General features: G+C 30.7%; 7 protein-coding genes across 7 annotated transcripts, besides 5 other annotated features; 1 reads left to right on the plus strand and 6 right to left on the minus strand. All coding sequences in view use genetic code 12, as the record gives it.

Moving 5' to 3' along the window:
• Window positions 1-265: 265 nt before the first annotated feature.
• CAALFM_C405390WA (glyoxylate reductase) lies at window positions 266-1,360 on the plus strand (the record flags this gene model as incomplete). The annotated part of the gene is made up of 1 exon (XM_706352.1): window positions 266-1,360. One exon carries the CDS (start codon window positions 266-268, stop codon window positions 1,358-1,360), a length of 1,095 nt encoding a protein of 364 aa, XP_711444.1.
• A 340-nt stretch (window positions 1,361-1,700) lies between these two features.
• On the minus strand, window positions 1,701-2,885 carry CAALFM_C405400CA (uncharacterized protein; the record flags this gene model as incomplete). Its single annotated transcript, XM_706353.2, has 1 exon — window positions 1,701-2,885. One exon carries the CDS (start codon window positions 2,883-2,885, stop codon window positions 1,701-1,703), a length of 1,185 nt encoding a protein of 394 aa, XP_711445.2.
• A 1,097-nt stretch (window positions 2,886-3,982) lies between these two features.
• Window positions 3,983-4,491: a long terminal repeat ((zeta-4b) Long terminal repeat (LTR) associated with the transposon Tca7; about 508 bp long, 10-15 copies per genome).
• Window positions 4,492-4,801: 310 nt separating this feature from the next.
• Window positions 4,802-9,274, minus strand: TSC2 (Tsc2p; the record flags this gene model as incomplete). The annotated part of the gene is made up of 1 exon (XM_706354.2): window positions 4,802-9,274. One exon carries the CDS (start codon window positions 9,272-9,274, stop codon window positions 4,802-4,804), a length of 4,473 nt encoding a protein of 1,490 aa, XP_711446.2.
• A 279-nt stretch (window positions 9,275-9,553) lies between these two features.
• GAP5 (Gap5p) lies at window positions 9,554-11,410 on the minus strand (the record flags this gene model as incomplete). The annotated part of the gene is made up of 1 exon (XM_706355.2): window positions 9,554-11,410. The coding sequence occupies one exon, from the start codon at window positions 11,408-11,410 to the stop codon at window positions 9,554-9,556; it is 1,857 nt and encodes a 618-aa protein (XP_711447.2).
• A 547-nt stretch (window positions 11,411-11,957) lies between these two features.
• Window positions 11,958-13,286, minus strand: CAALFM_C405440CA (uncharacterized protein; the record flags this gene model as incomplete). Its single annotated transcript, XM_706356.2, has 1 exon — window positions 11,958-13,286. One exon carries the CDS (start codon window positions 13,284-13,286, stop codon window positions 11,958-11,960), a length of 1,329 nt encoding a protein of 442 aa, XP_711448.2.
• Window positions 13,287-14,244: 958 nt separating this feature from the next.
• CBR1 (Cbr1p) lies at window positions 14,245-15,129 on the minus strand (the record flags this gene model as incomplete). The annotated part of the gene is made up of 1 exon (XM_706357.1): window positions 14,245-15,129. One exon carries the CDS (start codon window positions 15,127-15,129, stop codon window positions 14,245-14,247), a length of 885 nt encoding a protein of 294 aa, XP_711449.1.
• An 805-nt stretch (window positions 15,130-15,934) lies between these two features.
• Window positions 15,935-17,788, minus strand: OFD1 (oxidative DNA demethylase; the record flags this gene model as incomplete). The annotated part of the gene is made up of 1 exon (XM_706358.2): window positions 15,935-17,788. The coding sequence occupies one exon, from the start codon at window positions 17,786-17,788 to the stop codon at window positions 15,935-15,937; it is 1,854 nt and encodes a 617-aa protein (XP_711450.1).
• Window positions 17,789-19,232: 1,444 nt separating this feature from the next.
• Window positions 19,233-19,428: a long terminal repeat ((phi-4a) Long terminal repeat (LTR); about 194 bp long, 14 copies per genome).
• A 474-nt stretch (window positions 19,429-19,902) lies between these two features.
• Window positions 19,903-22,380: part of a repeat region ((MRS-4) Major Repeat Sequence (MRS) on Chromosome 4; MRS units are composed of variable numbers of RPS units flanked by HOK and RB2 sequences; found on most chromosomes; may serve as recombination hot spot) that runs on past the window's edge.
• Window positions 19,903-22,380: part of a repeat region ((HOK-4) Repeat sequence of about 8 kb, part of the Major Repeat Sequence (MRS) on Chromosome 4; MRS units are found on most chromosomes; may serve as recombination hotspots) that runs on past the window's edge.
• Window positions 20,864-22,380: part of a repeat region ((Ca3-4) Ca3 region on Chromosome 4; Ca3 is a large dispersed repeat sequence utilized as species-specific and strain-specific RFLP probe) that runs on past the window's edge.

Consider the following 22,380-nt stretch of genomic DNA (forward strand, 5'->3'; position numbering starts at 1 on the left):
TTTTCAATTTTCAAGTTGTTTTTTTTTTTGGTGATCGTGTCGTGTCGTGTCGCAGCATTATATTTGGTGTTCTTGTACACGACCCGAATAATTGCGTACGGCAATAACGGGAGAAAGGAGAGGGGAGGGTGGACGTAGTAGTAGCACGGAGTCTCATGCCCCACCAACTGCGACTATAAAAGAACAATAAAACGTCCAAAACAACTCCCACAATATCGTTGAAAACTTTAAACACACAACAACAACAACAACAATTAGCTTACTTATGACTAAACCAAAAGTACTTTTTATTGGAGAATTAAATCGACAACTCCCACAATTCAAAAATTTCCAATTGAAATATGATTGTATTTTCATTGAACTTACCACTAGAGATGAATTCATTAATGATTTAAAAACAAAATATCATGATATTGTAGCTATTTATGGAGCATGGCTTGGGTTTTTACCCATTGGTGGATTTAGAACCGTTATTAATGAGTATTGTCCACCACCAAAACTAAAAATTATTGCATTTTGTTCTGTTGGTTATGATCATGAAGATGCTAAAGTGTTACTGGACCACGGAATTGCCTTGACGAATGTACCTAGTGATGGGGCTGCTGGTCCTGTTGCTGATTTGGTATTATATTTGACATTGACTAGTTTTAGACAATTTCATATGTATGGTAATGAATTATTGAAGAATCCTCATACGGTTGATTTAAGATATCAATTGAATCAAAATGATTTTGATTCTCAACATGGGAAAGTAACAACTAGTTCTGGTGGTGTTTCTGGGTATGATTTTGGTCATTATTTGAATCATCGAGCTAATACATCACCAAGAGGTCATAATGTAACCATCATTGGATTTGGGAAAATTGGTCAAACGATTGGGAAAAAATTACATGATATAGGAATGAAAATCACTTATGTTAAACGAAATAAATTAACTTCGTTACAAGAACATAATTTAGGTTATCCAGTGGAATATCATTGTAAAATTAATGATGTACCCAAAATTGATTTAATTGTTATTGCATGTCCTGCAACCCCGGAAACATTCCATTTAATTAATAAATCAGTGATTGAACTGATTAAGACCCCATTTAGAATTATAAATATTGGTCGTGGTACAGTAATTGATGAAAATTCATTAGTTGAAGGATTAAAACTGGGGAAAATTTTATTTGCTGGATTAGATGTATTTGAAAATGAACCGAAAATTCATCCAGAATTGCTTGGAAGAGATGATGTTGTATTAACTCCTCATGTAGGAGCATCAACGGTAGAAAATTTTGATTATACTGCTGCTAAAGCATTAGAAAATATTGATCAGATTATTACTCAAGGTAAATGCTTAAATAGAGTCAATTAAACACAATGTGGAGGGGGAAAGTAGATAATTTATACACACCAAAAAGTTAGATATTAGATTTAGTTGTTCTTACCAAATATATTTGTATCTTCGTAAGAAAGATGTTTAAATAGAAGAAATGTCCTTAAAGTATCACTAATTGTCAACTCTGTTGAGCGTTGAATACTTTAAATCTTACAGTACTAAATCATAATACAAAGTAATAAACGAATGGCAATTACTTGAAAAATAAAAAAAAGTCAACCAACCTTAAAACAAGTACCTAAATAAATAAATAAAACCTATAAATACTAATTGTCCAATTATTATCAAACCAAAGTTTCAATTATCTCCCTCTTAGTTAAGTAAATTTTTTAATTAATTCCCATTTAAATTTATCCCAATTCAATCCATCATAATGTTTTTTATATAAAGATTGAATAAAATCACAACTAACATAATTATTGCTACTACTACTACTACTATTACTACTGCCCCCTTTATTATCAGTTTCAATTAATCTTATTGAATCATATCTTACAATCCATTGTAATAATGATAATTCTTGTAATTTCAATAAATCTTGATATGTAATTTCCTTACAAGATTTTTGTGCCTGACCTCTTTCATCAGTATCATCTACCGATGAATAACTTTCCAATTCCATTTCTTTAAGACTTAACATTGATGAACTATTAGATGAAAGTCTTGTTGTTGTTGATGTTGTTGCTGACATTAAATTCGATGGAGGAATAATTGGTGCTTGAACAGTGATACTACTACTATTATTAGTATTAGTATTAGTAGTAGTAGTAGTAGTAGTAGTAATGGTATTATCCCCACTTCTATTAGTATTATTTTGATTAAACTCTTGAGCTAAATTAGCACCAATAGATCCACCAGGATGTTTTAAACCAAATAATTTTTTCCTTTTCAAAGAATCAGTTTCAATTAATTCCAGTAATGCTAAAATCACAGCATCAGCAAGCATCATACTTAATGTGAATGAAACTGTTGGTGCAGGTATACCATGAATGATCTCTTCTTTATGACAAGATAATAATTCTGCTAGTATTAAACTATTAATTTGATTATATTGAGATAATTTTGAATTTTTTGAACAAGTTAATAATAATATTGGTAAATTTGACGATAAATGAGGTAATAATTGAATTAATTCCGGGGTATTACCACTTGAAGTCACCATAATTAAACAATCACGATTTTGATCAATTAAACCTAAATCTCCATGTAATGCTTCGGTTGGATGTAGTGATGATGATTGAATTGATAAAGAATTTAATGTGGCCACCAATTTTAACCCTAATTTATATGATTTTCCAACTCCAGTAATAACAATTTTCCCATTATTAGCCACTATAGTATTATACATTATGGTAATACTTTGAATTATATTATTAATAGCAAATTCATCTTGTTGATATTGATTGAATAAATTGGTGACCGCGTCAGTTTCATATTTTAAAGTTGATTGAACTGAGTTTAATGAAACCAGAGCTAAATATTGACTAATTGGATTACTCATGATAGAAGGGGGTGGTGTGTGTGTGTCTTGAGTATATGAACTATTATTTGATTTCTGATAAATATATTGACAAAGATAATAGGAGGTAATAGTTGTAATAAATAGTTGAATAATTAATTAACTAATAATTATTCAACTCCAAAAGTGTGGCGTTTGATAGGTTGATATGAATAAGATGAAATAAATAATTCAATAGGAATGATAATTAAAGAGAGATAAAGAAAATAGAAGAAAGAAAATAGAAAGAAAAGAAAAAGGAATTAATTGAATATATAAGTTTACAAATGATAAAAATAAATAATTTAAAGTTGATAGTTGATTGATAGACAGTAATTGATTTAATGAATGAATGATGAGCGAGGGGCAAAATGGGAATAAAACGGCCACCACTTATTGTTTAAAATCCTTTTACGCGTTTAACAGATGAAGATGAAGATGATGAAGATGAAGATGATGAAATTTTTTTTGCCCTTTCTTTAACAAAATACTGCATATAAGGAGTACAGTCCCTTTGCAATGCCTCATGGCCCTCCCGTTCCCGAATTTCACAACGGCTTCATGAATTCCTTTTTACTTTTACTTTACTGAAGATGAGCAATATTCTTCTTCTTCTACTTTTGAAGATAACACGTTGTTAAGAATTAGTCTTGTTTTAGTATTGTGTTTCTGTTAGTATACGTAGATATAGATAAGCAAACCCCCTAAAAAAACAATGGAGTTAATCATATACACCCGCCATAACCACTAAACTGATACTTCCGAATAGGAATTTATCATCATTCATTGCTATTGCTCCCCCGTCAATTCTTTCTATTTCTTTCAAATTTTATATCTTTATTAGTAATTGATTTCAAATCCCACATTATCATTAACAATAGAAGCTTAAGCAAAAAAAAAAAAAGAAAAAGAAATTTTTTGACAAGAAAAATTTTAAGTTAATCAAGTTATCTCCGAGAATAGGAAAAACGTTGTTGGTTGTTGTTGATTGTTGGTTGTTAAAGATTGACTTAGATAACCCAATACTTCTACTCCCGGGAAATAACCAATCCCCTACTATCTACAATTTTGTTATAGTCTTCTTCATATAATATGGTAATTGTTGTGGGTTAGCTCCTTGAGTTTGATCTGCCATTATTGTACTGGCTTGATCTAGACTAATGAAAGTGTTTCCTGTATTATTAGTAGAGTTTAATTGATCTGATTCTGACATACTATACTGTAGTGCTTTCAAATATACTAGCAACTACCAACTTATATTATAAATATAATCGTTAATCTCTATATATGAAACCATCAATAGATTTCTAGTGGTTAGTCTCTAAAGGGGATTTTTACACATATTTATAATCCACCCTTTCTCTTTCTAACACACTCTCTGTTTTATCCTTAATAGGAATCAATCTTAATACAATAATTTAATACGGTAGTTAGTTGGTTTTCACTAATCAATTAACTCAACCTAACACTTTAATTTAACAATAACAATAGTAGTCAACAGCAATAACTGTATTAACAATAACTATATTAAGGTAGTTAACCTGTGCACAATATAACCTTATTAGGCTTTCCACACTAATCAAGAATTAGCATTAGCTATATTACAACAGTAATCATTTTGCCCTGTTTTTGTTCGGTTCGGGGACGCGGACTATGAATTGATCTAGAATCAACTGTCACGTGCCACAGTATTAATTAAATTTCTTCTTTTTATTTTGTTGTATCAGATCAATTTATTTATTTAATTGCTCATTAATTACGTTATATTACGAATTATGCATCGCCACAATAGCCAAGATAAAGGATAAATGCACCCCCCCCCCCCCTCCCTTCTTCTTGATCAAGGTTAACCTTAGTGTTAAGTTATATATGGATAGATTTGTAGACAATTGGTGATTTCCCAAAAACCCAATCAATTATTATACGGCCCCCGCCGTTGTTGAATTCAGTTGGGGCAACGTATATGACGATATAAGTTTCAATTGTTTAACTCTTTGAGACCAAACATTTTTACTACCATGCCAAACATTTGCAAATATACTTGCTAATAAACTTGTTGATCTTATGAATACTGGTAATTCTTTTTCACTAATTAATTTAAAATGAGATATCCCACAAAATGAAGGTACACCACCACGTCGATACATTTTCACTTTGAAATATTTTTCCGACAACTGCTGTTTTTTATCTTCTGTAGAAGAAACTGGTAAGTTGTTGTTATAGTAATCTTGAAAATAAGTATGAGGAGTAATAACAATACTTAGGAAATTGAATTGACTTTTAATTAAATTAAAATTAAATTCATGACCGGATTCATCAAAAAATATATTAACATGATTATTACCAATATGTCTTTTTTTCAAATCTATCATTCGTTGAATATCCATATCACTTAATTCATCATTTTGATTTTCTCCCAAAATTTGTTCATTATTATTCATCATAGTGGCAACATGGAATATAATTTGAATATATTTTCCTCGCCAATACCTTGTAAATTCTCCATCAATATTATTCTCTGTATCTAATCCACCAGTATAAATCCTTTTACATCCTTGTAATTTAATTAAATCACCAATATTACTCAAAAATTTTTGATAATCAATTGATCCAATTTTATTATTCAAAACTTCATTTTCAGTGATTTGATTTTTACCAATATAAATTATCCCAATTTTATGGAATTCAACACTAGGAATTCGATCTAATACCGATATTGCTCTATTAGTATTCACATCATCCGGTATAAGGATGGGATCGGTATTACTTTCAACTAATTGCAGTAAAAAATAATTTGGTAATACCATGGGTGATGTATTGTTCAATGAAGAAGGATGATCTAAAGTAATATTAAATTTAGAAATCCCCGTGGGTTTACGAATTATTAATTCAGTATCTCCACTAAATGGTTCTGTTTCAATCGATACCACCAAATTATCAACCATCCATCTATTACATATACTAGTATTAGTAGTAGTAGTACTACTACTACTACGTTTGTTGTTATTATTCCCAGGTAATCTCATTTCTAATGGTAAATCACTCGATGTAAATTTTTTAATAAAATCAAGAAATCCAATTGTTTGATCTTGTAAATTTTCATTAATTTCACTGCATAATTTCAAATTCTTAATAATAAATTGTTGTAATTCAACTCGATCACTCATTCTTAATGTAACAAACCAACTGGCAATAATATGATACGATAACATTAATATATACTCGGAAAGAATTGGAGTAATTGTTTGTTGTTGTGTCAGTGGAGTTTCTTCAACATCAGCATCAACTCCATGTTGTTGAATTATTTGCGCCAGCTGCAGATGTCCTTGTTGTTGTTGTTGTTGTTGTTGGTGTGATCTTTTTTCTAAATCTATGGCATATTGAATATATTTAAATGCAATTCCAAATCCTTGTTTAAAATCTTCAATAGTAAAATTAGTTGTTAAATTAGGAAGTTGTGATAATGATATTAAAAATTCAAGTGAATGAGCAGCAGCATTAGCACTAGTTATTCTTGTTTGTAATTTTGTTAAAATTGAATTCAAATATTTTTTAATTGATAATGGAATTTCATAACAACAAACCGTCAAAATATTAATACATGGAACAGCAGTTTTATCCCAAGATCCTAATCCAAATATTAAACTATTAACTATTTGATCTTGATCTGGTTTAGTGAATTTATTGAAATATCCTGTAAGTGAAGATAAACTTCTAACGAAAACAACTTGTAAATCTGCCTTTGTCACTTCAATGTTCACATTTGTTGTTGCTGCTGTTGTTGTTGTTGTTGTTGTTGTTGGTGTTGTTTTATGAGGTAATTTAATATTGGTGGGTAAATTCAATGTTAATTGATAGCATATGATTTTACGAAGTTCATTAATTTCTAAATCACAATCATAAAATAATTGAGTATTGGATAATTGACTAACAAAATGGGCCCAAACATATGAATATATTTCCCAATCAATATATTGATCCATTATAAATAAAACTAATTGAAGCCACTTTTGAATATCAATATAATATTTATCACTTCCCAAATCATCAACATTTCCATTATCAACTCTTGATAATAATAAGCTTCTATTGGGGGAATCAAACAATTCTTCAGGTAAATAATCTACTGTTTCCGGGTATACCCACAGTACATTTGTATTACCAGAACATGTGGTTGAATTATCTCGACGGAATGCTAATGCTAAACCTGCCATATCACTAGGTTGAGTGAAATAAATGTAGTTTTCTGTAGTAGTTCTAATTCGAACTAAACATTTAGCAATTATCAATAATATATTACAATTATGTTTTGATAAATTGGCTATTTGTATCAAAAAATTATAACATTCTTGAGCTCTTTCCGGAGTTGCCTTAATAAATGTTGTACATAATAATTTAGTTATAGCTTCGGTGAATTCGATACTTCCATGTTCTTGAACGGTTCCCAGTACACGTGTCGAAGTTACAAAACTCAGAGTGATCAGACCTTCAAAAACCAGATGCAGGGATTTTGGTGGTGGTGGTATTTGAGGTTGAAATAAGGGAAGAAAAACAGTCATTAATTGAATAAATACAGGATTGGGACATTTCAAAAAAACAACACCAAATAAGTTATTAATCAAATACCTTAACAACTCTTCATTTGTTTCACGTAATGACCTTTTCGCTATTTCTAGAATAATTTCATATTTGATATCATTATCGTTAAATATTGCAACTGAAGTGTTATAAGCATCCAATATGACTTGAATACACCTCATTTTCACTGTCACATCAATATCACTAGGTAAATAAAAATGATTTAATAATTTCATAGAATTTTCTCGCCAAAACGGATTAAGTAAACTGCACATTTTACTATCTGAATAATATTGTAAAACAAATATAACAGTATTAAGTGGTAAATATTCAATATAATTTGTGAAAAAATTGATCAATTTATCTTTTGGAGTAAACAATTCTTGACTTTCATATAATGATTGTAATGATATACATATACTTTGGAAACAACTTTTGTCTTGTTCAGTTTCCACTTTTAATAAATTGAAAATATCATACATTGAATTAGATGATGAATACCATAATTGAAATGGAAATATTTTATCAATTGAATCATTAAATGAAACTCCAAAATTATCCAAATACGAATCTTTAGCTAATAATCTATCAATACAATCCAAAAAAACTGAATTTATAATATTTATCCCAAAATTTAATGCCATTTTAAATGAATTTAATATTTGAACTTGCAGAATTTCAAAAATATTTTCATTCCTTGATAAACCTGATTGAACTTGGAAATTTCTTATCAATTTTATTGATCCAGTACATGCATACACTGGTTTTATTCCTTCAACAACATCAATTTTGTAAAGATTTATATCGGAGCTATGAATATTGTCACATAATGAATTTATAATGTCACGATAATTATGATCATGACAAAGATTCTTAACACAATTCCATACTGATAAACTGAGACTATTATCTAAACTCAGTCCATAAATCGTTGCCAAAAACTTAATCATTTGTGGTATACATTGTTTGGGAGCTTGGCCATATATTGATAATGAGTTGATAATATCGATAATGGCTAATAATATTAATTTATTATCAGATTTAGTTTCAATAATTTTATTAATTATCCAAATCATCATACCCTCGCTGAAAACAGTATAATTGAATTTGATACAATTTCTTGTAAATTCAATGACTCCATATATATTAGCAAATTTCTTATCATTCTCTTTGATTTCAATATCTTTAGTGTCAGTTTGAAACTTGTATAATGCCAGTAGTTCAACCGCAGCAGTTAAACAATTCTCCAAGAAAATATATAAATTATTTCTATCTTCATAGATTATAAAATCATGAATATCTCTACCTTCACCAGTTAACACTAATAAAGCTTTCAAAAATAAATCAAAATCAGGATCAAACTTGTTATTGTTATTATTATCTTGAAACATACAATTTTTAAAAATATCATTAAAATATCGTATTCTAGTCCCTACCGATGTTAAATCATCTTTTTCTATACATGCATTTAATAATTCTAATGTTGCTCGTCGAAGATCTCGTGAATGTTTTATAATTTTAATATCACAATTATTACGAGCAACGTACCATATTTCCGGAACCGATGATATCAGATAATTTTGAATTGATTCAATTAATTTTTTAATGGCTTGTAATTTAACACTTGATGATGATGATGTTTGTAATTGATCAATAAGATTTTGTAAATCTTGTCCACCTCCTACAACTGTTGGATTGATAGTAACGGGGACTCGTTTGGTAGAAGATGATTGTTTAAATGATTTAGTGATGGATTTGAAAACACTTCCAATCCCTCCTCCTGAAGAGCCAAAACTAGGGTGATATGTAGACATTTATCATAAATAGTGGGAGGAATATAAACAATTAAAAGTTGTTGAATATAGGTCTTGCTGTTGTAAATAAGTTCAGTCCTTTTTGTATCGTCTTTCTATCTCTGTGTGTGGCTCTACTATTTTAATTTTTTGTCTCTCATTTTTTTTTTTTGGTTAAAGCTTTCGTTGGTAACAAATTGAAATTGCTACAACAACAACTAATAGTATTGAACTGTTCTACAACTACTGTTCTTATGAAAAAAACTCTTAATTGTATATTATCTATAATAGTCCCTATATTTAACACCAGAAATGATAAGCTCTATACCAAAATGGTTTATTCCTTAAAACTTCTCTTTCTTCTTGTAATTCTCTTTTCAATGCTTCAAGATCAGTTTCTCTTCTACCACTATCAATATCAATATCACGACTTCTAATAAACAAGATCCAATTATTTCTCCATAATTTATGACCAAAATAAAATATAATCAAAATTACAAATCCAAGATACGTTTCAAAAAAACTTTTAGCATTAGATTTTTCACCCAAGGGGAAAATTGCTAACCAAAATTCAGCTACTAAAACCAACACATTCAATAAAATCCCAAACCAAGAACCAATGACCCCAGTTTGTGATACAAATGTTAATTCATCAGTATTTCTCCCTTGAACGTGCAAGGCACGTCTGAATCTAATATGAGAAATACAGATACATAACCAAGTGAAAATACTTGATAACCCAGAAATTGACAATAACCAAGTGAAAACTTCATCTTCTTTACCACTGGCAGCAATAAAACTCAATAATCCAAATACATTAGTTATAAGAATAGCGACTAATGGACGACCAGCACGATCAACGTATCCACATATTTTAGGTGCAAGATTTTGTTCAGCAAGTGATACAAGGGTTCTTGAAGTTGCATATACCGATGACGACCCCACGGATATCACTGAAATTAAAATGACAGAATTCATAACTGAGGCAAGACCACTAATACCACCATCTTGTATAGCAATAACAAACGGAGATGCTGAAACATCAGATGCCCCTAAAAGTCTTGGATTATCATATGGGACCAAAAATGTAATCAATATAATACTAACAACGTAAAATAGCAAGATTCTCCAAAATACTTGTTTACATGCTTTAGGTAATGCCTTACGAGGGTTTTCAGCTTCAGCCAGGGTTAATCCGGTCAATTCAGTACCAGCAAAACTAAATGCAGCGGTGATAAACGTACTACTTACCCCTTTGAAACCATTTGCAAATGCACCTGGATCATGCCAATATTTAGTTCCATGATGAACACCATTGGGTGCACCACCTGCAGCTAACACAATTGAAAGAATAATGAACCCGACAACAGCAATAACTTTTAAAGAACTAAGAATAAATTCAACTTCTCCATATAAACGTACACCAAAGAAATTAATTGATGTAACCGTGACATAAAAAATAATCACCCATACATCAGGATTAATATCAGTGTTCCAATATTGTATAGTCATAGAAGCAGCAACCAATTCTAATGGGAGTAACACCAAATATTGTAAAACATAATTCCAGGCAACACTAAATCCCACACTTGGATCAATAAATCTACTGAATAACACATTAAATCCTCCGCTAACTGGGAAAGTCACTGCTAACTCAGCCATGGCTTGAATTGTACATAAAATAGATATCCCACTCAATATCCAGGCAATTAATATCCCACCGGGTCCACCAGTGGCTAATGCACCACCAGTACCAATTAAAAGACCACTCCCGATCGATGATGCAATAGCAATCATTTGTAAATGTCTATTTTTCAATTTTCGTTTCAAATTTGATTTGGAACTATTTATATTGATACGTTGAATCTCGGTTAATTGGTCAGTGGAATTATAATATCCACCAGCATCTTCTTCGACATCTGCATTGGCATCACGATAACGCATGGCAAGTTTTTCATTTTCAATTGCTGGTTTGAAAGAATCGACAAAATTCAGCCATCTTGATCCGGTTGCAGTATTTGATTCTGGTTGTTGTGGTGGTTGCTGTTGTGATGCTCGTTGTCGTTGTTGCTGTGAACTAGTTTCTCCTGTACTTGGAGATGTTAAATCTGTCAATGGTATACTTGAGGTATTTTCCTCACTATATTTCTTTGACATTGTCTGTAGGGTGTTTGTAGAAAGAAAGAACAAACGAAACAGAAGAAGAAGAAGTCAAATCTGAATATGATAAAAGAAAAGAGAACTAAGTAAGTAAGGAGAGTGTATCAACAAATGAGGTGACAAAACAGTCAAACATTGAGATTTGGAAATGCCTTAAACAAAAAATTTCTTCCCTCTTTATTCCAGATTGCCGCTTTCCTGTATATAAGTTTGCAACTACTTAATGCGATGCGATGGTTGGTTGGTTGGTTGGTGTGAATTTCTTTTTTTCTTTCTGGGCTAAGCGCGGTGTTAAAATGGTAGTAGCGGCAGAATATAGGACAGAAAACCAAAGTGACTCATTCATCTTCAATCCATGAGTAATAATTAAGATAGATAGCTCTTTAGTATTATCTCATTTGTAAAATTAAACTGTATATTAAATTAAAAATCACCTCTAAGAAATAAATCAAACCTATACTCATTAATTAATTATTAAAAAAACCCAAACCTTAAACACATTCACATTAAACAAATACCCATACATATCAACTTTCACCTCTCATTAATCCAATAAATTGGCTATAAAACAGATTCCTCCACCCCACATTATACTTTGTATTGATTTCTTCAACCATATTGGTCTAATATTATTAGTTAATCGTGCACAATTGAATCCTTCAGATTCAACCCCAACCCCCCATTCAATATCATTACGAACATTACAAACTTTCCAAAAATTCCACCATTGAGCACTTTCACAGGGTTTTAATCTCATTAAATTCTTACTCAATGGACCTGTAGGACCTTCAATATATTTATAACCACCAATAAATGAATATACTTGTCGTGAATCCTTTCTAGAAAGGGTATCATCCCCCCAATGACCACTAAATGATAACCAATTGCCATAATCCCATTCTCTTCCAACATGTTTTGGATTAGAATTGTTTCCTGGGTATACATGTTTGCCATCAAAACTATAGCATAAATAATTTAATGATGGATTCCATAATGGACCTCTATCGGTAAAATCACTCAATATAGTATATGGTAAATCATGAGGATGTTGTCCCACACTTGGGTAATTGGCATGAGTACCTCTAGCACTGAAAATGATTGGATGATTTGGATCTAAAGAATATTTTTCCAAATTATCATAATAATATCCCCCACCTCCACTATGAGCCGACATCCATACTATAACTGGTTCTCCCTTATAATATCTTACCAATGAATGTTCCCAATCTCCCACGTGATTCCCATATGGACCTTGACCCATTACATAAGGTCCCAAATTGAAAGAATAAAAATAAAACCAAAAGGCATCGACCCATCCATTCCCTTTGTCAACGACAATCAAAGTAGCTGGTGCATCTTTAATTTCTCCATTGATTAAACTAGGTTTATTTTTTAACCCTGTGATCCATTCAGGATCAGAATCAAAATCACTATTAGCAGTAAGAAATAAATCTGTACTATTAGGTAAATTTGCTAATTTATCTAAATTCATATTTTTTTCTGTACCAGGATAAATTGAACCATTTCTCCAAGTGACATGGAAATTAGTGACAAATTTTTTAACATCATAAGGGAAATATCTTTCTTCACTATAAAGATGTACCAAGGGAGCATATTTAATAACATAATCGGGAATTTCACCTGGTTTTAAAGTCTTTTGAGTGTCATTTGGTGGACTAACTATCGGTGGATAATCTTTATAAAATAAAGGATTATGTAAAATGTTTTCTATTTTAATCTCTCGTGATTCATCATCAAGAGTGTTTTGAATATAACTATTGGCCCCAACGTCAAAATATAGTGGATCATTTGCTAAACAGATTGGTAATGATAGCAGAAGTATAGTTAATAAGTCAATAATAATCATCTTCATGGTTGCACGTGTATAACACTTTGTAGTAACACAAAAAAAAAAATAAGCGTAAATAAAGTAACTAGATTTATATGATATGATATGGTTAGTTAGTTGATATGAAGAATGGCAAATTCAATAACAACAAGGAAGAAAGAAAGTGAAGTTGGTTATTATGGTTGATATGAAGAAATAGTTAAAGAAAAGTAGTAAACTATTGAAAAAGAAATCTTATCCAAGTAATAAATAACAACAACAAAGAAAGCAATTAATGTATGACGTTCTGTCTCTCCCTCCCTCCCTTCATCGTAAAAAGTTTTGGTTTGGTCATTAGTGTGTCCCTACCAATTTTATGTCGGTTCAATTTTCTTTTTTTTATATCACCGATCAAGAACTTTTAAACTTTTAATTGAAACCGAAGTATCCTTAGATCTTACAGATGTTCTATTCCTAGCTATCCTATATGTACTTAATTGACTTGAAATGAGGGTTTACTTTATTAATTATTAGTAAGATTGCTGATGTCTTCCATTGTAGGCCACAAAACTGGGAACCACAGTTTTTACTTTAATTTATCTATACGATCAATCATCAAAGACTGCAGAACAAACCCTATCCTATGTTATGTAGCTTTATAAAATTTCAGTCCACCAGATAAAGCTATAAATGATACACTTCTGTCCCTAATTTAATTGTAAATTCTTTTCAGATTCATCTAGTAGGCTGGAATATCTTTGGCACGTGATATTCTAAAAACATGTGATGAATCCGAATAATGGAGAACCCTTTGTTGGTCAAAGATCATGTATAATCAGTTTCAACTATACACCAAGAAGAGATCAAAAAGAAAAAAAAAAAATCAGTTCTATCGTTCAATTCAATTCAATTTAAAATATCTAGAAGTTTTGTAAAAACCATGCAATGCAATACATACATACAAATGTATTGCTTTCTCTGTTATAACGGGCCCCTCTTCATTTTAAAAGACAAACACTTGATCACCCAATTTAGAAACTGGTTTAGCTTTTTGAAATCCTAATTCAACAGCAGCTTTTTTCATAGCACTAACCATTGGTGGTGGACCACATAATAACAAGTTAGTGTCATTTGAAGCCTTTGGTAAATGAGTGTCTATAATTTCTGGAGTAACAAATCCAACTGAACCTTGCCAATTAGCTGGGGCTTCATTCAAAACATAATGGATCTTTAATCTATCTGGATGTCTAGCAGCAAAATTGTCCAATTCTTCTTTTAATAAAATATCTGATTCAGTAACATTAGCATAAACCAAATGAATTTTAGTTTTATCTTCAGGGTTTTTCAAAATAGCAGTAATGATTTGATACATTGGTGCAATACCAGTACCACCAGCAATCATACCAAAACTTTTAACCATATTTGGAGTATAAGTGAAAAACCCTTTTGGACCTCTAATTTCAATGTGTTCACCAACATTTTTCCCAGCAACGTGTCTAGAAATATTACCATTTTCATAAGTTTTAATTAATAAATCAAAATGACCCAATTGATCATCGGTAGAAATTGGAGTATATGAACGAACAACTTCTTTACCATCAATAGTAGCACCAATAGAAATATGTTGACCAATTGGTAATCCTAATCTATCAGTCAGTTTTGGTAAACCAAATCTATAAATTGCTGAATTATGACTGACTCTAATTTTTTCAATAAGAGGGAATTTTTGAAATTCATCTGGTTTTAAAACTGGGGTATGCTTTTTCGATTGTTGAAGGAAATAGTATCCGATAAACGCACTAATAATAGTAGCGACCGTAGCAAAAACAATAAATGGATTTGGTTCAGATACAGTTTCAATAGGAGGAACAGTAGTAGTTTCAGACATAATTGTTTTATTAAGATTTCTTGTTCTCTTTTTGTTTTTCAACGAATGGAATTGAATAAAGATTAAAAGAAGAAGTAGAAGTAGAAGAAAGAAGAAAGAAGAATGTTTGTAAGTTGTTGGTGATGATGAAAAAAAAATCAAATGCTAAATTTTTTCCTTGTCGTATTGTAGTTTGTGTGAAAGGAAATTTTTTGTTGAATAATAAAATTATCACAACTGATATTACAAATATCTTGTGATTATATACTTGTATATATATATATAGATATTATTCACTTTCTATTTTCCATTTCTCTATTCTTTATAAGTAATTACAATCTACTGTTTGAAGAATTGACTTAACCTAAAACAATTACCAGTATCAAGTCATTCTTCGCATAGCAAAATATAGCCTCGTATCTACTTTTTATCCATTCTCGTGTAATTTCTCCTAATTCGGTATTGATTTCCACCCACACTTCTTTTCATTTATTATCTATTAATACCTCCCATCCTATACTAATCATATCTCATTGAAAGTAAACATATATTTTAAAGTGAGCGGGGAGAGGGGGTTAGGTTTAGATCTAAAACTTGCGCTATTACGCTTCTTCTAGTTGTTCCAGATCTACACCCAACTATTCTTTCATGCTTTCTTCCGACTCAATACTTGTTGCTGTTCGTTTGTATCTCTAAATACAGCTTACAGTTATTAAAGATATACACATTGAGTCATAATATTTCGTCTTCTATACATTTATAAAGTGGTGATTGTTACAAACGTCACAAAAATGATAACCATACTTCTATGAATTTATAATGATTGTTAATTTTCATTACCCTCTTCTTCATCATCTTCTTCATCGTCATCTGTCTTGACATTCCATTGGCAACTAATATCCCATCTGGAACCTTTGGCATTAATACTAACATATTTAATAAATTTCAACACCGAAGGGTCTCTAACCATTAATGTCAATGAATTCCATTTACATTGGTTTGTAAATAATAAACTATCATCATTAGGATCACTAGCTTTATAAATTGCTGGATCATCGTCATCATCGTCTTCGCCTTCTTCTTCTTCATCTTTCCCTGCCATACATAATTCATATCCACCAAATTCTCCTGATTCCCAATTCTTAGGATTAGTGGCAGTTGGAGTTAAATTCAACGTGGCTTCAAGTAACACATTTTCTTCTTCGTCATTACGTGCCAATTCTTTCCCCGTAGTAGTTGCCAATATAAAATCTTGACCTGGTCTAAATCGACGGATCAAAATTTGATCAGAAGTAGTGATTAAACTAGTGACTAATTTCAACCATTTTTTAAATGCCATGGATTTTAAAAATGAACCAAGTTTAGTTAATTTTTGATCAACTTCATTAGTTTCAGTTTCTGCCAATAATTTAAAATTAGGTAATTCTTGTGGTCCTATTCTATTAGCAAGATTAATCCCCGCTTCAGTTAATTCAATAGGTGATTTACCATCAATATATAAAAATCTTTGTTTATGTGGAGGAACAGCTACTTTCCATGGATGTTTAACTTCAGATGCTAATTGTGGAGCAGGAGTATTGATTTCATAGTCACGCATAATAGTTCTAAGATTATCGGCATATTCTTTTTTCAAAATTTCATTGATTTCAATAACTGATTCTTCAACAAATGTTTTATTCAATTGTTCAAGAGTTTCTGGTTTCAAATAAACTGGATTGATAAATTCAGATAAATATTCCCAATCCTTATCATCTAATTTATTATCAATTGTTTTCCCCAATATATCTATTTGTTGTTCATCAAAATCATTTCTAATAGGTTTAGGAAAATCAAATTCTTGTAATTCTTTACTTTGTAATTGTTGTAATGTTGATCTTGCCTCAGTTTCTTCTTGTTCACCAGGGATATATCCATCTTCACCTGGTTGTGGAATATGAAACCATCCTTGGATTGACAATCTATGTTTATCTACTCTTACTTCTTCAACATCATGAAATGATAATCCTGGTTGCACGGTGAAAAATGCAATTTGATTAAATTGTGGGACTAATTTGGCACTAAAATCAGTTTTCGGGACATTGGGGACAATAGCTGGGAATAATCTTAATGCACCACCATAATTTTCTTTCCAAGTTTTATCTGGTTCAGGTAAATATAATATAAAACTAACTCTTCTACTACCAATGACATCATCATGAGTCAATAAATGACATCCTTTTCTATAAGTATTGATTGACATGTCTGTTTTAATCCCACTTAATTTCCCACATCCAGTTACTTTACTAATAACATCTCTAAATTCTTGAGAATAAATCCCAGCACGTAATTTATATAAACTAGGGAGTCTCAGTAAATCATCCCAATCTAATCCCAGTAAATTGGCCAAATCACCCAGTTGGAAAACTTTATAAATATCAGTTTCCTTTTTCGTGAAGGCAATTTCTGACAATACTTCTTTTCTAACTTGTCTTAATAATGTATCATCCATTAATCCTTTTATAGTTCCCCATCTATATGGTTGTGATTCAGTAATGGTTGTTTTCAAATCATCTTGAAATTTTGTGTCCCAGATTTGTTGATTGAAAAATGAATGAATGTCTTCCTTGTTGAAAGTAGTGTTTAATTTTTTCAGTTCAACTGATGATTCTGTATCGTTATTACTTCTTTTACTAGGTGTCATGGCAAGGTATTTTAAAGTGGTTGTTAATGTTGGTAAAACTCAGAGAAATGAAGAATTCTCGATGTATAAATATTATCGTGGATGAATTATCAGACCATTCTTTGCTTTCCTTTTTTTTTTTCAAAATCTCATCGCACCAATACACAAAGAATATAACTTACAATGTATTTATAATTACAATCATAAGGTGATGCAAGCCTATTCATCTTTCTAGTCATGTGACAAGTCCAGCCTAATATGAAATTGAATTTTAAGATCTGACCGTAGGTGTTGTTGAGTTTGAAATTAATATTCCCTGTTCATTTCTAGAGATAGTTGACACAAATAGCTATGAGCTTTTATCAAAGAGATAGAATAATTCAAATAATTCCCACATAAACATTTGTTTTACAAATGAATTTGTCACAATTAGTCTTGGGGTAGCTAGAAATTGATTACAGTACCTCTTTAGGCTGTTTTAATAATTTAGATTGGAAAATGGAATTGAATCATTCTGCTTTATATTTTATTCAGACGACGTATTATATTCTCCTAATTCAATATCAAGCTACAATCAACTCTCCTATATGATTAACTCATCATGAAACTCTTTGCTATATAATAATGTAAGTCCAATAAAAATATTGGACCATTTGTTCAGTAAAGTCCAACTTCAATTCATAATATTCCATTAAGGTGCCACATTTCCAGGAATGAAATTGACTTTACAGATTCTAGGTTAAATAATACCTTGGACAACTAGTTTTGACGAAGAATCAAATAGATTGGATTAAAATTCTTCAAGCTTTGATGATTATTTTTCTTTGTAAAGGAAACTGTCTATTTTTCCAGTCGAGTCAATATATGTAGATTGTCCATACTATTATAAATTTAAATTGTATTTTCTCTACGAGATAACTGAGATATATATCTTATTCCATATAATGTTAATGATGTGATTGTTGAAGTAGTAGATGTAATTGTGTAGTTCTTGATCAAATATTTGCAACCAACTGTTCAACTTACCCTTACTTTTTTTGTATGTGATTTACTCTTTTTTTTGGTTGAGAATTTGAACCAAAATTATCATCAAATACCTTTCACTGAAAGAACTTGATACTTTTCATACTACAAAAATAATTACTTATTCAGATAAACAATATATCAATTTATTGATGTATTATTAGTTATATTTTATCAAAAGAATTGTTACTGAATGCTTTGTTACGATCTATCATAATATTTTTACAGAAGAACTCATATTAAAGCAAACTATAGTAGCTGGAAACCAAAATATACAAGAATAACAAACGAGTCAAGTCCATTTAATAAATACATCAATCCTTCATGTACATACTAATACAGTTACAATCTGTCAGTTTCTCTAGAAACCTTTCAAGAATGATATATTGATAATTAAGAGAACGAAGAACAAGGTTTTTGGTGAATGATATTAACAATTTATTGTAATAGTTAGGCTACGTTAATAGCTTGTATTTTCTAGTTAAGTATATAAAACTATTTAGGAATAGACGACAAGGGCGTCCAGTAGAGTATATATATACCTTACCCTGGTGGTGTGATGATACTCAGTAGACAGACATTGGAGGAAAGATTAAGAGAGCCCTGTATAGGGTTGTGGTTGTCTATACTACCTTACATTTATATATTTATGAGCTAACCAATGATAAATAATAGCGATACAATTGTTTTTAACAAATGGTTACCGAATTAGTTATAATCATTATCAAAGCTTCAATTTTGACTTAATCAGTGTCTAGATAAAACCATATTCCAGACATCAAGATGGATAAATAAAAGTGGGTGTATTTCATTAATTAAAAGTATCCCCTTCTCCCTGTGTATCAATTGACATCACAATAGTTTGGTTGTTGACTTCTTTGAAGACTTATTTGATTCATCAATTAATGTATATAATGACATATTGATCTAACCTCCAATCCTGATTGTAAAAAACAAAAAAGCCATAGAAATCAAATTTGATCGATAGCGTGTATAAAACATTAGTATTGAAAAATGGTAGTTGATAGTAGCGTTTTTAGTATATTCAATATATCAAGTATGTCTTTAGTTCTCAGACTTTAAAATAATGTTCAAAGAAACTTAAATGTGATAAAAAAGAATCGATTGAATAAGTATAATATGTATTTCTTTCAATGTAAGATCTGCTCTGTGAATGGCAATGTATGATTGTGTAGATTAAGACTTTTGAACTTTCATTTCTTATACCATAATAACAAGGAAACAAGCTCTCTATGGAGAATTTCATCATATCTGTGAGGCAAAATAGACTGCAAACCACTAGAAAACCTGTTTTATTGAAATTTTCGCAAAGAGGATAGCCGGGTAGGGTCTAAATGTCATGTTTTATTTGTTTTTGTTCAAATTTTCGCAAAGACGATCGCCGGGTAGGGTTCAAACAATATGTTTTCCTTGGTTTTAATTGAAATTTTCGCGAAGACAATAGCCGGGTAGCATTCACATAGGTAAACTTGCCATATTTTTCATTTTTATTTTCGCAAAGACCATAGCCGGGTAGGCTTTACATAGATATTATAAGGCAAAAATATGACCTTGGTTTTTTATGACATCAACTGCTGGAAAATGAGTCCCTAATTCCAAATATCTTTACCATTTCAATGTAGCATAAATATTGGTTGAGTTATAACAAAATACATTTCTTGGGATTTCTAAGTCAACAAATCTGGCAAATATCCGGGTAAAGGTTAAAATTCAAATATCACTTTTAATGGCATCAAATGATAGAGATTGGGCTCCTGATTCTAAATATCTTTATGGTTTCAATATAGCACAAATATTCGTTGAGTTATGGTAAAATTTCGTTTTTCTGAACTCTTAAGTTAGCAAGTTTGAAATTTTGGAAAATTTTTGATTTTTTTTCCAAAATGCAAAATGAACCTAATCCCCATACAAAAAAAAACACTAACAAATTCAAAATTTAGATTTTGGCTTTGATAACATGAAATGATAGAAAATGACCCGCTGATTCTGAATATCTTGACCATTTCAACGTAGCACAAATATTGAGCGAGTTATAACAAAATCTGCTTCTAGGAATTCAAATCAAAAAACCTAACACTTACCCCGGGTAAACTTCACATAGCTTAAAATAAAAATATTTCGGTTTTTAGGATTAATTAAAAGTGTCCGAGTTCCTGACAATAACGGTACCAATAGTATTAAAAGAACTTCATTATTTCATGAGTTATAGCAAGTTGTATTATTTGGGAATCCTTAAGTATGTAAATTGGACAATTTTGTGTGATTCCTGCAGATATGTATGTGTAGGGTAAAAACACAACAGTTAATTAATATAGCCAAAACACATCTGATTCAAACTAAATCAAGCCCTCCTATTAGCTTATTCACGATTGTCCTTCCTTTGTAATACTTTGGTTAGTTGTAACAACAGTAGTGATTGCATACTTGGTTGATAGTACAATCATAATGTAGACAAATGGAAATGAAAGAAAGAAACCCCCAACAGTACCCTTTGAGAACATTAAAGAGCTGACATGAAAATGGGAAAGCAGCAATCATTCAAGGTGACCACTATTGTTCATGAATTGGGAAAAGAAAGGTATAACTTTTGCTAAGTAAAATTGGAATAGAAGTAGACCCACAATGTGAATAAAGTCGACCTTGTTGTGAACAGAATAAGGTTGCGGTTTTTTATTGTGATCTTATTCAATCTTATTTCATTCGTGTTAAGGTGGGAATCTAATTGATTATGTTGTTTCTCTTCTTCAATGGGTCATTTCCAGTTTGAACTTCTGATTAGAATGTTATAGGTATCCTTGTATCCTACTTCTTATTTCCTTCCATTGGCCTAAAACATACTATTTGTGTAAGATAACAAAACCTTTTTAGGACTAGCTCATCCCCATGCAGATACTAGTAATGACTTTCCTATTGAATTTTGATTGTTGGCACCGCTTGATTTGGGAACACTTAAGGAAGATCTACCACAACAGAATAGAAATTAATCCCACCATTTGCCAAACGTTCTAATACTTCTTTCAAACAAACTAGTATCTCCTTAATTGCCAATAGTTTTAGAAGCTGTTTTTTTTCAAATTTGTGCACCTAATTTTATGCTGTTGAAATATCAGTTTGTTTTTGTTATGCCAGTACAAGTATTTGGGGTGATTTCAAATATACAAGGTTTTAAGTGAATATCCCTTGAACTTATGTCTAACACAAACAACTGTGAATGTTATAGTAGTATGTGAATAGTGTCCAAACACATATCATCTATCGTAACTTGGTTGGGAAATGAAAATTAATAGCCCCTAGATCAAACTAAAAATAACATCATTAATTGTGAATATGTTCTTAAACATTATATCAATGCCATTTTGATTGATTTTCCAAAGGGAAGCACTAAGTAATCAAATGTACTCAATTGATAAAATGGCAGCCAGTGGAATCTATACTCTATTGGCACTAATAGTATTAACAATCATTGTCATTTTGTTACTAACAACCTCAAAAGAAATAGTTGTAATCTCATAGATAGTGAATATGACAGAACTATTGACACTCTTTCCCAATTTGTAAACCATGCTTCA

The sequence above is a fragment of the Candida albicans genome, chromosome 4 (genome assembly GCF_000182965.3).
Source record: "Candida albicans SC5314 chromosome 4, complete sequence".
Taxonomy (NCBI): Eukaryota; Fungi; Ascomycota; class Pichiomycetes; order Serinales; family Debaryomycetaceae; genus Candida; species Candida albicans.